The 14,687-nt window shown below is 32.3% G+C and overlaps 1 protein-coding gene across 4 annotated transcripts in view; it reads left to right on the forward strand.

The window, feature by feature from the left end:
• The window catches only part of LOC124359937 (ubiquitin carboxyl-terminal hydrolase 47-like), a 133,660-nt gene that overhangs the window by 86,154 nt on the left and 32,819 nt on the right, over nt 1–14,687 (forward strand). For all 4 annotated transcript variants that reach the window (XM_046813129.1, XM_046813110.1, XM_046813120.1 and 1 more), the window contains 4 exons: nt 3,048–3,246; nt 3,365–3,609; nt 9,345–9,462; nt 9,626–9,724. In XM_046813129.1, the coding sequence (XP_046669085.1) occupies nt 3,048–3,246; nt 3,365–3,609; nt 9,345–9,462; nt 9,626–9,724 (661 nt within the window). The remainder of the gene's footprint in view (nt 1–3,047; nt 3,247–3,364; nt 3,610–9,344; nt 9,463–9,625; nt 9,725–14,687) is intronic.

Raw genomic sequence — 14,687 nt, forward strand, 5'->3', positions numbered from 1 at the left:
CTAAATCAACTATGGAACAAAAATTACTTTGAACAAAGTAAATTAAAATGAACATAAAAATACATGTTTTGACATATTTTCTTGATTATGATAACAACGCAAACTCAGCATTGGCATCAAAACATAATTTTCTTGAACCAGCAGTGGTCATACACGTGCAACGACTACTAAATTGTATACAAAACAGCGGGTAACTGCTAGCAGTGCAGATATAAAAGACAAAGTAGTCTAACTTTTACTATACTGTGTTTACTAAAGACTGTGTTATGAAAACTATCTTTGTTGTCTTTTTGGAAGTAGGCTACTTAGAGCTGTGTATGTATTTATATTTTCTTGATTAGGAAAAAGGGCAAAACCAACTGTGGAATAAAACATACTAAGCAACATTTTGTTTAGAACAAAACTTGCAAATTTGATGTGGTGGTGTTATTTATAAATGAATCCAAGAAAATACAGTAGGATCTCGTTAATTCGGCCCTATATTGGGACAAGTAGAGCCTATTACCGAAAATGCCAGATTAGTGGAGGTACATTACAAAATGAAGCAAATTAACAATAAAACAGCATATAATCCCTTATGAAAGCTATTGACAATGATATTGGCTAAAATAAGTATAGAACAAAAACAAAAAAGTACTTTAAAAGCAATAAGCATGTTAGTTGTAATTAAAAGCCATTGTAATGTTAGAAAAAATAAAATTGATTATTCTACTAAACATTCAAAACCGTTATTAAACACATTTATTATACATTTGTTTTGACAACTGTAAAATAGTTTTTAATGCTTTTCTGTTTCATTGAAATAAAGAAAAGTTTTAAAACTTTTTCCTAGAGTCCCTTAAGTGTTAGTATGTCGGAAGCAGAATCCCTGTTTTCCTCCCTTGAAGTGACTGCAGTGGAGAAGGCACATAGAGCTGTGTCCGTGTTTACATTGTGTAGTGACCGGGGTAGAAATGTCTCCTCCCTCCTCCGTACCCTCCTTGTCACAAGTTTGCTAGGACGTCTGCAATAATCTCATCTTCTGTCATCATTTGACCCTGCTCGTCATCTGCTCCTTCTAGCCTGGTATTTACATCAGCTGTTGTTGGATCGTCTGGTTCGTCCACTAGCTGTTTTGATCATTCCATCTCTCAACTCATTTAATTCAACATCTGTGCCATTTTTTAATAGTGAATCACTTAGCCTTCTTTTTGTAAACCTGTAATAAACTTAGAGAAGGACACAACTTTGCCCACGAACAAACGATTGTTTTTGTAGAAAGTTTTTCCCACGTGATTACATTAAAATGTACATCTTTCAGGTTTCCTTCAAAGCTATAACGACACTGTTATCTTTTGGTAAAACACTGTTCAATAGGCTTTTCTTGTAACTGTTCATTATAGTTTGAATAGCATTTTGGTCCACAGGTTGGAGTAACAAAGTTACATTTGATGGAAAAAAAGAAATGACAATTTGGCTATCCTTGTATTTTAGTTCTTCTTCATCTAGATGTCCTGGACTATTGTCAAGCAATAAAAGGACTTTCTGAGGGAATTTCTGAGTCTTCAAAAACAGTTTTACTGACAAAACAAATGTTTTATGTAACCATTCTGAAAAAGAGTTTTTGTCATCCATCCTTAGTTTGATTAGTGTAAAAAACAGGAAAATTCATATTCTTGAAAGCCATGACATTTTTTGATTTTCCAATGACAAGTATTTCAAATTTTGAATGCCACTAGCATTAAAACATGGCATAACAGTTATTCTATCTTTTGCTAATTTGTGACCTGGGACACTATCTTCCATGGTATGAAGAAAAGATTTTTTTGGTAAAAGACACCAGAACAAACCGCTCTCGTCTGCACTGTATACCTGATCTGGGCCCAAATCCATTTCTTCAACAGTTTTAAAATGTTTGAACAAAATACTCAATAGCCTGTACATTACTTCAGAGTTTTCCTCTACCTAAAGTTAGCAGTCAGATTCAAAAGAGTTTTTTGATTTTATTCAACCACCCAACACTGGTGCAGAAATAGTCTTTTTTCATGATTTTGTTGTAAACAATTTTGCCTTTTCCATTAGAATCACACCTGAAATAGGTATGTGTTGGTCTCTTTCTTGCATAAAGTGCAAGTGCATAAGTTGTATTCAAGCATAATGTGTATCTTCTACATGCGGAAACTTACCTGCTTTCAAAGTCTTTCCTATGCTGGAAGATGGTTCAGTAGCCCTCTTGAAGAATGATTCAATTTGCTTCTTTTTCTTCTTAATATCATGAATTGTTGCACGGCTGACACTGTATTCCTTAGACATATGAGCTAACATCTCACTCTTTTCCAAATGTTTAAAAATGACATACTATTTATCTAATGTCAGTTTGACATGCTTATGTTTTAACTGAGCTCACCCATGACAGACTCACTGTGTACAGCTATCGGAAACAGGCCAACGCACCACTGTTGCTATGCAGACTTCAATGCACGCATCATGCTGAGACTTGAAAACTAGGTGCTGTCACAGTGCCGGATTACAGTGATTGTACTGTAGTAGAAAAAGACGAGGGATTAGGGATCAAGCTAATTTTACCTGTCTATTTTGACATTAATCATTTTAACTCTGAAACCTATTTTTATCATATTTTAGTCTTAGTTTTCATAAAAGTGTTTGTTCCCGTTGTAGAGTTCCAAAAGTTCTACAGATGCAACTGTAACATTGGCCTTGTACTGATCTCAACCATTCCAACTTGATATGTACTAATTACTACTGTCTGCGTTTGTTAGTTTATGATTTATCACTATTTGATTTATTTTACTACGGAAGGTTTCACGTCAGCAAGATTTAGACTGCAGGACTTTGCTATATAGCAATACGTAATAGTGTAGCCCTAGTGATTATTTAATGTGCGATCGCCCAAAAGTGAAATGTTAAGTACTTTGTTGCAGACTTTGAAACTGGGCGGTATAGTTGCTCCAGCTGACTACCTGCTTGTGAGCTATAACCCTCACCAAGAGTCTATTGAAGTGAGCTTGGATGGGTGAGAAAGTGACATATTAAGTACTTTGTTGCAGACTTTGAAACTGGACAGTATAGTTGCTCCAGCTGACTGCCGGCTTGTGAGCTATAACCCTAACCAAGAGTCTATTGAAGTCAGCTTTGATGGCCGAGAAACAGAATCTATGTCTGAAATACTTGTTGATCTTAAAACCGATGACATGCTACTGGAGATCAAGAATCCAGATGATGAGTTTGAGGTGTACCAGCCAGGAGGTTAGTTTAATTACATTTTTATACTGTTTGTATTTGTTTCATTTTTACTTACGTTGTCAGTATATTACCTAACACAACCTGTATTGTTAGGCATGACTAACTCAACTTTAATTTTCAGATATATCAGTTAAAGCTTATTACGTTGACCTGGAGAAAGAAGAAGTCAAAGTTCCTCCATTTTTAATAAGAAGTCCACTCAGTAACACAGTGGGAAATTTAAAAGATATTATAACAATGAATATCCGTGCAAATACACCATCAAATAACATGGTATTTGTAATTGAAAAGTACTGTTATGAACTTTCCATCCTTGAAGATGACTCTTCAAGTCTTCAACAGTCTGGGTTCTCAACGTCTAATAAGGTATTGTTTTATTCACTTAAATTTTAAGACAATTCTGAACTGATTCTCCATACACAACATTGTTAAACAATTAGGACTTTAGTAACAATACATTGGAACTGCCTAATTAATTATATGTTGTAGAATACTTTTAATTCAATTACTACTGATAAAATTATCAGTATAAGTTATTTGTATGCTATAAATAAACTAATTATTAAAATATACAGCCTATATATATGTCAGGTATTACGTCCTGTGAGGAACATCATGTAAAAGGTATAAGTTATATGTAAGGTAACTTTTAAATATCAAAGTAATAATTTACAATTTAAAGTACCAAGACATTAATAATGAACAAAATGATTTTAGACTTTGCACTATAAGTACTATACAGTATTTCGCATAGATCAGATCATTAGTTAGTGGCTCTTAACACAAAGCTGGATCACGTTGTTACTCTGCAAATAAATCCATGCACATCTATGTTTTGTTCTTACCTAACAATGACAACCAGTCATGTTATGTCTACTCTGAAGTATGAATTATACGAGGAACCACCAGAGAGTGCAGTTGGCAGCGACCAATAGAATGGACTGGCCTGTGCGACGTTGCCACACAACTGCCACCCGGCACGGCTGGCGCATTGTGGCTGATAAACTGCTGCGCTGTCACAACTAACACTGAAACTGAACATTTAAAACTTATCAGTATAATTGAAAAACAATTTTTAAAAGGCCTTGACAGTTTGCTATATTATATTTAAATTACTTGTATAGTTTATTAATGTTATTACAAACTAACTATCGATTAAAACAAACAAATCGTCCCGTCAGTTAGTCAGAGTAAAGTACTTGCTTATTTCCATACGATACAACAATCTTTTCAGTGATTTTAAACGATTACCAAACACACACAAAATTAATATACATGTTGCTTATATTGGACACTGCATGACGTGTTGCTTGATTAAAAATAATTAAAAACATATAAAAATATAATCAATTTTAAAATTATCGAACAATTATATTTTTAAATTATGAAATAATCAAATTTTTCCACTAAATAACTTTTAGGGCCTACTATTTTAAAATGAAATACGTTAAAAAGCATGATTGACTTAATAATATTCTTACCTTTGCACTTGTATATTATTTATTCGCTCTCAGGCGGCAATATCGTAGCCAAAACCTCGGAGTCTTCTTCATTTTCACTTTCTGCCTCACTGCTACTCGTGTCAGAATTGTCTGCTAAGTTTATAATTATTTGCTCTACAACACTTGTGCAGATACATTCCTTTTCAAAATCAGCTTGCTGCAAGGCTTCTGCGTGCTGAACTCTTGATTGCCAGTCTTCTTTAGTCACTTTGTCCAGAGCATCATGAACAAGTTTCTCAACGTCGGTTATTTTAAATGTCTTATTATTACGTGCTACCTCTCCCTTCACTTGAGCCCATACCATTTCAATGGGATTGTACTGGCAGTGATAAGGAGGGAGCCTGACAACTGTATGTCCCATTTCATTGGCTAATACGTCGAGTTCATAAGTTTTTTTGTTGGGTTTTATATGGGAGAACCCTCATTATAAGTTCTGGTTTCGTTTCTTTCATACAGTATTGTATGTTTTTTCGAGACGGCCAATTTTGAATCTCTTCCTTTCTCCACGATGAATTTGGAATTTTCTCGGCGAGTACTGAGTGGTATGGAGCATTGTCCATAACGATGATCGAGCCTTCTTCCAAAATGCATAGCAATTTTTTAAACCATTTTCTAAAGATTCAGCGTTCATTTCATCGTGATAGTCTGAACTGGATGATGTCTTAGACCGAAAAACCCACTTACATTCTTGCAAAAACCCATCTTTTGCCGAACCGACATGACAAATTATTAATCTTCTACCTTTGCCGAGAGGAACCTTTAGTCCACCAGACTCAGTCGTATCCTGCCATATGTATTTTCGAGTATGGTTTTCATTAACCCATGTTTCATCGAGGTAATATATGGGCCTACAATCACCAGATTCTCTAAGCTCTTGCATAGTTCTCAAAAATTTTAAACGAGCCGCTACAATATCATTTCGTTTCAATAAAAACTTTCTACCATCATTGGTTTTCTTATACCTGAAACCAACATGCCTTAATAATCTATTTGTTGAAGTTACTGATCCGTTGTAATCAAGTTTTTGTTTGAGATCCTGCGTGATTCTTTTTGATGTGGGAAATTCCCCTCTGTCGTAGTACAAAAGGACAGTTCGTCTCAAAACATCTTTTTCAAAGTCATCAAAGCCTGTTATTTTTGATTTTCGACTTCTTTGTTTTCCTGGCGTTGAAAACTTAATTTCTGATGATGAAGGTCCATCTTCTTCGGACAGCTTAGCTTTTTACTTATTTTGTTAATGGTTCTTTCACTTACACCACAGGCCTCAGCACACAGTTTACCACTTTGCTTAAAGTTTAGAGTTTCTCGGAAATTTGTCAATGACAGTTTTTTGAAAAAGTTGTAAATAATACGTCGTTCTCCACTACGTAGGGTTTTTTCCACTACCGCTCTTACTTCCGGATGGCTGTGCACTTGAACAAACATCATCATACTCCATTTTGTCCAAATAAGGAATCACAATAACAAGCGTATTACAATTTAATGACACTACACAGAAAATAATCGGTACACTTATAATAGCTACCAATAAACAACACTTAAAAACACGAAAACGTTCATCAACAGTAAAATTCAGCACAAAATAATATACGCGTACTGGAATTGAAGAGAATACAGTATTTTCAACCGCCACTGATTAAGCGACAATAGGCACTGACTGTCGGTCAGAGACCGGAAGGAGGAAGGGGCTGTTTCTTGGAAACAGTATGACTCATCCGTCTGGTATTACCACCACTGCTGGCTGGTGCGGCTCTTGTTTACAGGTATTTCACCCGTTTCCTCCACATTTTCACTCGTCTGACATCATCTATTATGTACTGTGTTCAAATTTCATTGGATGTTATAGAAAACCGCTGGGAAGTTTAACGCTCTGAGAAAAAAACTGGGAATGAGCCGGGAATCTTACTGTAGAACTGGAAAATCTCAAAAACAATTGTTCAGTCTCAAAGAACTTGTGAAATCAACTCTTTGAATCAAGACATAATTAATCTCGAAACATTTTATTTTATGCAACGTGGTTCTAAAATTGTGAATAAAGATCTATATATGTTTGCGAGTCGCATCTGACGCCAGTTGATCCAAGGCTGCCTCCATTAGTGTAGTTGAGTTTGTCTTGGTTACTTCTACCACTGTGTCACGATAAACCCCCAAAACACGTAAAAAGCCATTGGACAAGTAAAGTCAGCCGACGGATTGTCTCAGGTCTCAGTCAATATACAAGCGGTATGCTGTAAGCAGTAAAACAGCAGAGCGGTAATGGTAGCGATACAAGTGATTTTTGTGTTTTAAGTTTTATTCAGTCACAAAAATTAGGTCTCGGGAAGAAATCGTCGATCTCTTTTATTGAGTAAAAATAGCATTTTTAAAAGAAGTGTGTTAGGTACATTATACAGGCCTAAAATGCCAATGTTCATCCTATAGACAGGCCTAGAGATTGGTTTGGTTATCAATCAATCAACATTTTTTATTGCCATAAAATAAAGATCATTGACAAAGTCTCATTACAGCTTTTATTATAAATATAGCCGTCAGTTATGTTTTATGCAAATATAAACTACAATACTCAAATACAGCCAGTAGCATTGGGAAATTTAAAATAAAATGTTTTTTAATCGAAAGAACTCGTCCAGTGCATAAAATGAGTTATTTAATAGCCATGAGTAATACCATTTTCAATCATTTATTCAAAAATATTTGTTTTATTGTACTTTAGGACTAAGGGTAAGAAATAGTTGTGTACCTTCAGTGCAATAACAGAATGGCTTCCAAGAGTTTTGTTCAATCTATTAAAATTAATAGATGCAATATTTTTATTCCTGGTAATGTGGGAGTGTATTATACTGCTAGTCTTTACTAATTTAGGATTTTGAAAGATATATTTCATAAGATCAAAGAGATACAGGGTTATTATGGTCTGAATTTTACAAATAGTAAAAAGAGGTTTACAATGTTCAAAAGAAGAACAAACCAGATTCCAAAATTATTGACCGGTTTCAATTTTTGCCTTCATTATCCAAGTTATTTGAGAAGGCCAAAGACTGGATGGAGTGACTTGTCGATCACTTAGAAAGGTATAATCAGTTTGATAACAAGCAACATGGTTTTTGTAAAGGTAAATCAACTATAACTGCCTTGATGTTTCACTGAGTCTAATTGATGAAAAATATATTGTGACGCATTTTCATGGATGTATCTTAAGTGTTTAATAGTATTTCACATTATAAAGTGATTGAAAAATTAAATAACTTAAGAATTATAAACAGAAATTTGAAATGGTTTGAATCTTATGTATCTAGCAGAAAGCAATAAACAGAAATATCTGATGTCCAAAATCATCACATCTTGGAATATCTATCAAATTCTCAGATAGTTAAATACGGTGCAACCCAAGGGTCTTTCTTGGTCCCTTGTTATTTGTTTGCTACTTGAAAGATATACCAAAATGTCTTAAGTGCTAAGTCATATTAAAAACCAGCTAAATCTCTATGCAGATGATTCTAATCTAATCATGTCTTCAAAGAAAGAGACAGCATTAAAGATTAATTCTTTTATGGAACTGGCAAAAATTCAAGATTTTTCACCTATAATAAAATAGGGACAAATTTCCATTTTAAATTTGTATCAGTGATGAAATCATAGTACAAACCGAACAGATACCATTTTTAGGCTTTTTCGGAGATAGTAATTTTAGTTAGAATTTTCATATTGAATGCATTTTAGGGAAATTGAATTCTGGAATATATGCTTTAAAAAGATTGTTTTATGTAATATTTCAATACTCAAAGCTGTTTATATGTAAAAAGAATGGTTTAAGGGCAATTTTACATTTAAAAAACCAAAGAGTTGGTAAAATCCCATTTTATTGCATTTCAAATTTTATCTGTACATACTGGAGTAATGTATATCAGAACTAATAAATATAATTTTGAAACTTACAATGATATACATAATTATACATTATAATACGCAAAATAAAAATAACATAGTATTGCCTGAACGTAATTTTACATTTTTTAAGAAGAAAAGCTTCATATGCTGGAATAAAGTTTTTAAAATAGGTTCCGAAAGAAATTCAGGCCTTTCACAATACTAATAAATTTAGATCAATCTTAAAAGAATTTTTGACGAAAAAAGCTTTTTATTCTCTGGAGGAGTTTTACAATCATCAAAATGACAACTAAATGATATGGTAATGAAAAGTTTAGTGAAATAATAACTAAGCTCATTAATATTATTTATTTTATTTTTTATAAAATTAAATTGTTTATAGTTTAGAATTTATTTTTAAAGAGTTGTGTAGTATTCATGTATTATGACACTATTTATTCTATGGAATGTGCAATATGAATTAAGATGTTTTGACTTGACTTGACTAGCTAGCACATACCACAACTTACACCACAAACAATATGTCAAATACTGGGAATACTTTTAAATTTTGATTATGACCAAATATGTCCAAACATCACATAACATTTAATTCTTTAATTAAAAAGCAAAAATACTGTTTTACCTATTTTACAATGGATGTATTAAATTTTATTACTTAAAATTTTGTTTCTTTATCATTAATGTACTGATTGAAAATTGTTGTAATAGATGTATGTGAGCAATGGGCCGTTGGAAACGCCCTTCGTCAACTCCAAACTTCACACACTGATAGACAGGTTTGAAAATGTCATCACTCTTCATCTCACCTTACCTGAAACTGATCCAGGTGAGAATAGATCATTAAATATCTATGACTTCTGCTAGAATCAGTTTTCATTCTAAAATAATTGCTGTTATTTTGAACAATCTACAGGCAATATGTTATGAGTAAAGCTTAAGAGAACTTTAAATTAATCCATATAATACTAAATTCTGTTTTGTTTTAACAGACACTTTAGCGAGAATGTCAATACCAAGCTTGAGTGCTGTGCAGGCAGCGGCAACAGCTAAACAGTCTGGGGACGCTGCAAACCCACCTGTGGAGAAAGGTAAGTGAGCCAATGCTTACAGTTCAATTTGGCACAACTCCAAACTTTTAACCTTCACCGCACTGTTAAACTTAACTGGCACGAATACGATAAAAGAAGACAGGCATATAGTGGTGTTTAAGCTTACTGGCAACTACAGCACACTAGCACACACTTGTATGAGTTGTTCTCATGTTTCTAGACAGTATTGTGACTTGCTGTACTTCATAAATAATGTCTGGTAAGCTGGTCTTTGCCACAGTTTGGATTATGTATTTTAAGTTTTTTAACACATAATCAATGTTAAGATTTATACTTTTATTCTTAGCCAGATATTTTAATAAATGACATAAATTAATAATATTTACTACCAAAATATTCAATCTTAATAAGTTTTGAATAGAGTTATTATTTGATTGTTGAGAATTTTTAAATTATGTATGAATTTTGTTAGAGATTGGCTGATACCAAACAAATTTTATTCCAATACCAGAATTGTGATATTAATTCTGAATTTGATAACAATTCTTGTGTTGCTAAGTAACTAAGAATGTAGACTGATTCTAGAAATTTGGTAACCATTTTAAACACGTGTAGATCTAGACAGTAGCTAATTAGAAACTATGCGATTTTTTAAATGTACCATCATTATAATTGGATCATAGAACAAAATAATGGAACACTCGCTTAATGCACAACTGTGAAACTATCTGCCCTCTTTTTGCCCTAACTCTGGTTAATCAGATGATGTTATCATAATAAAATACATTTATTGGTACATATTTTGTTAACAAAATATAATATTATAATTCATCATTGCAAATATTGTGATTGTCAATTATTGATTATGATTAGTATTGGTCAAGCCTGTAGTTTTAGAATCTCATTCGATTCTTGAATTTTTAAAATCAATACTTTATTCTTGAATTTAAAATCCTAAATGCGCTATGTAATGTAAACAAAATTAATACCAAACTTAGTTCTGGAATTTTTAATCTTTTGCAGATGGCCTGATAAAACAAAAAGTAATCCAAAAATACCATTCTTTAAACATGAATTGGACAGGTGTGTCTATATTTGAATAACTAAGGCATAACCTATAAGACATGAGTTGTGTGTTATTTTGTTATTTCCTTACCTTGGTTATCTACCTACTTAAAAAAGATAAACATAATGAAATGATAATTCCTTTATTATCTAGGGAGAGAAATTAGGCTATAACTTTTAATATTTATTTGAATGATAAAACATTTGGAATAAAAAATGTTTAGTTTTATATACTTAATTTATTTGTATGCATTGGTTTTATTGTTCCTTATGTACATAGTAACAAACATACCAAATTTCCAAAAAGTAAATATCTGTATGACTGAGATATGATTTTTTTTAACTAGGTTTTGATTTAAGTGTGGTATTTGTGTAGTGTTCTACAAAAATAATTCACAACTTTTTCTAAAATAAACATAATGGGATGATTTTTGTTTTATTGTGTTGAGGGAAAGTTAGGATATGACATAATATTTATTTGGATCATAAAACCTGTTACAATTTTTATACAAAATATTTAATTTTTTGACATGTTGATAAAGAAAAATTATAATTTTTTGATCTCAATACATTTGTATGCAACTGTTTCATTGCTCCTTTGTTAGTAAAAACAAGTATAACTTACCAAGTTTCAAAAAATTAAGTATTAATACTAACTATGACTTTTCTTATATACTTACTTACTTACTCTTACTCCCAGGGCCATTTATATCGGAGGTGATATTTAGCCGCACCAACAAAGCTCCTCCATCTTGAACGGTCCTCTGCATCTTCCTCTGAAGCGCCCACCTTCTCCATATCAGCCTTCACCTGGTTCCACCATCTCACTTTCGGTCTCCCACGGGGTCGTCTTCCTTCTGGGTTACCGTACATTACCCTCCTCAGTTTGCATTCCTCTTCTCTTCTCAAAACATGGCCTGCCCAACGGAGTCTTCTGCACTTTATTTCTCCTATTACATCCGTACTATTGTAGAGCTCCCTGATTTCTCTATTATGTTTTCTTCTCCATACCCCTTGTTCATATGATGGCCCATAAATTTTACGTAAAATTCTATTCTCGAAAACTAGAAGCTTTTTCTCATCCTTCTTATTTAGCCTCCACGTTTCGGATCCGTACAAAAGCACTGGACATATAATTGTTTTGTATATTCTAGTTTTAGTTTTGTGAGAGAGAGATTTGGTTGAAAGTATCCTATTGCATGCATATACACATCTATTTGCTGAGTTGATCCTATTTTGTATCTCTGGTTCATCTGTGTTTTTATTTGATATTGTGACCCCAAGGTACTTAAAGTTCTCCACTTGTTCGAAAACATGCCCATTTCTTATATATTGGAGCAAAATATTGAAAACTTGCACTCACATTAAAGTTGTCCCTCATATTTAGCAAATAACTTTTACCAGCTTTAAAAAATCAAATCAAGATGGATAATCTATGTTTATCAGTTGAAAATGTAGAAAGTATAAACGTGTATTATTAAAAGGTTTCGTCTCCAGACACATGTATAAAGGTTAGGAAAGAAGCCATGATGGAGTTTTGAAATTTTAATTTTTAGAAATGGGGTTATTTAGATCCTTATTAATAGTTAATATAATAATGTTTTTTAGTTCACTTACACAGAAAAAACATTAGTAATTGTTAATAACTATTATACTGATATTCATGTAACTTAAAATATATTTTTACAGGATGATACGTTATATCTAGAAACTGTTGACGTCATGTAACTGTATTATAAAGGAATAACTAAAGTCACAACTGACTTCTGAACTGCGGCGACTGCGGTGCAATCGGTTGAGCTTAAAGTGACATAGATCAAACTTCTCTCTGCACGACATTTGACACCATTGCAACTTCTAAACTTTTCAATTTATCTACGGGTTCCTGATAGTACAATTTTCAGTTTAATAATTGATGAAATAATAAATAAATAAATACTTGTAAATTTGCATATTATAATACAATATTATATCTTAATCTGTTCTATGAGTGCTATGAATGTACATTTTTTTAAACCAATAGCAATGTTAATTTTAACTCTAATGATAGTAAAAGAATATGAAAGAACATTTTATTTTCTCCGCGCTATTGTGCTAGGGAGTCAAATGTTCTCTACTGTATGCCTGTATGTTCGGCCACAGGATACGTATAAAATGTGACCTAAGTACAATGCCATATCTCAACATTTAGTAACAGAATAATAAATATTTGAAAAGCCGATCTAGTGTTTTAAATACTTAATTTATTACAAAACGAAGACATATAAATAATATATTGTTACTTTTAAAACGTATTTTAAACCCGTCAGTTGATTTCATTGATTATTTTGTTATAAAGTAATTTGTAAATATTGGTATTGTAATATTGTTAAAAACTCGGAATACTGTTGTATGGAAAATTGTCTGTATCTTGATACTGCTCAATATCAAGGTATTCAGGTATCAGATTTGACCCGTCCCTAAATTTTATAATTCATTCTCTTAAAAAAAAAATACATTCTAACTTATTAAAATGGATGAATGCTAATTCCTAGCCTAAGGTGCTTTTGCCAAAAATTGCAAGAACAATGGTGATGGGCTGTTGGAGTACACATTTATTTATCATTCTTAGTTAAGCATTTTATAGGATATGAAGAAAACTTTAGCAGATTGGATGGTTGATTTCTTCTTTTTAATATAGAGACACTAGAATAAGTACATAAATAAATATAGGCTCATACATATTACAAACCAATTTAAGAGCTCTGTTACTTAAGTCTATCAAATGTAAGGGAACTATAGTTGTGCCATGGAAAATCTTATCTACTAACTTGAGTGCAAACACTGCCTTACTCAAGGCCACTGACAAGACATAAAAGTCAAATAAAAAAGACAAACCTTTAACATAATACTCAACCTCCTACAATATCACATTCTTCAATTACTATTTCACAACGAAAGTAATATAAGAACTATCTAATCAGACAAGTAAATTGTAACTGAGCAGAAGGAAGTTAGTCTAATGTAGGTATGTCCAGGCAGGGGTTTTTGGGGATGTAACCCTCCCTCCCCCATTGATACAAATATTCAAGGTATATTTTAACTTGCGTTAAATTGAAAGTATAATCGTAGTCGAACAGTATGTATCATAGTTCAGTTTGGTTTTTATTTGTTGTGATATTTTTAACTATAACAGCTGACACAGCTGTAACTGTAGTAAAACACAAGGACTCATGCTTTGTATTTTTTTTGGAATGATGATTCCACCTGCAACCCATATTGCACTACTAGGGTTGACAAATACTATAAGAACAATCACTCCCACACTTCCTTCGCTTCGGACGAGAGAGAAAGCGAGTTATGGTCATGAAAGCCTATCAGTCGTCTCTATGAACGGCTAATTTGTAATAGTCTTGATATAGTTCTCATCACTTTCGTTGTTGACGCTAGTTATGTATTAGTGTTCTTTTTTTTATTTATGAGTACCGATAGTGGTAGTAGTAACAAAAATAAAAGAAAAGTACAAATCCTCTAGTTTGCAGATTTTGCTATTTAGAAATATTTTATATCCTGAAAGTGATTAAATTTTACAAAAACTGTTAAGTCCACAACGAAAGTAAAGAAATATCACAGTTATTTAAATAATATCTGAATTGAAGTTAGTATTTTTTCATATTTTATTTTACACATTAGAACATGTTTTGTTTACATCAATTTCAGGAATAAATAATATAAATAATTATAAATAATAATAACAAAATATTAGAAAGTAAATGTTAACCTCATATTAAAATAAACTTGAGAATGTCATGCAAACAATAAAATGGCTTTCTGACCAGATAACATCTCAGTTTTAAGGATTTTAGGACTAAATTAAAAATTAAGATTTTCATAAATGGCTTGAATTTCTCTATTTTTAACTAATCTTAGTTTCTATTGATGCTATGTTCTGGAATTT

The sequence above is a fragment of the Homalodisca vitripennis genome, chromosome 1 (genome assembly GCF_021130785.1).
Source record: "Homalodisca vitripennis isolate AUS2020 chromosome 1, UT_GWSS_2.1, whole genome shotgun sequence".
Lineage (NCBI taxonomy): Eukaryota > Metazoa > Arthropoda > Insecta > Hemiptera > Cicadellidae > Homalodisca > Homalodisca vitripennis.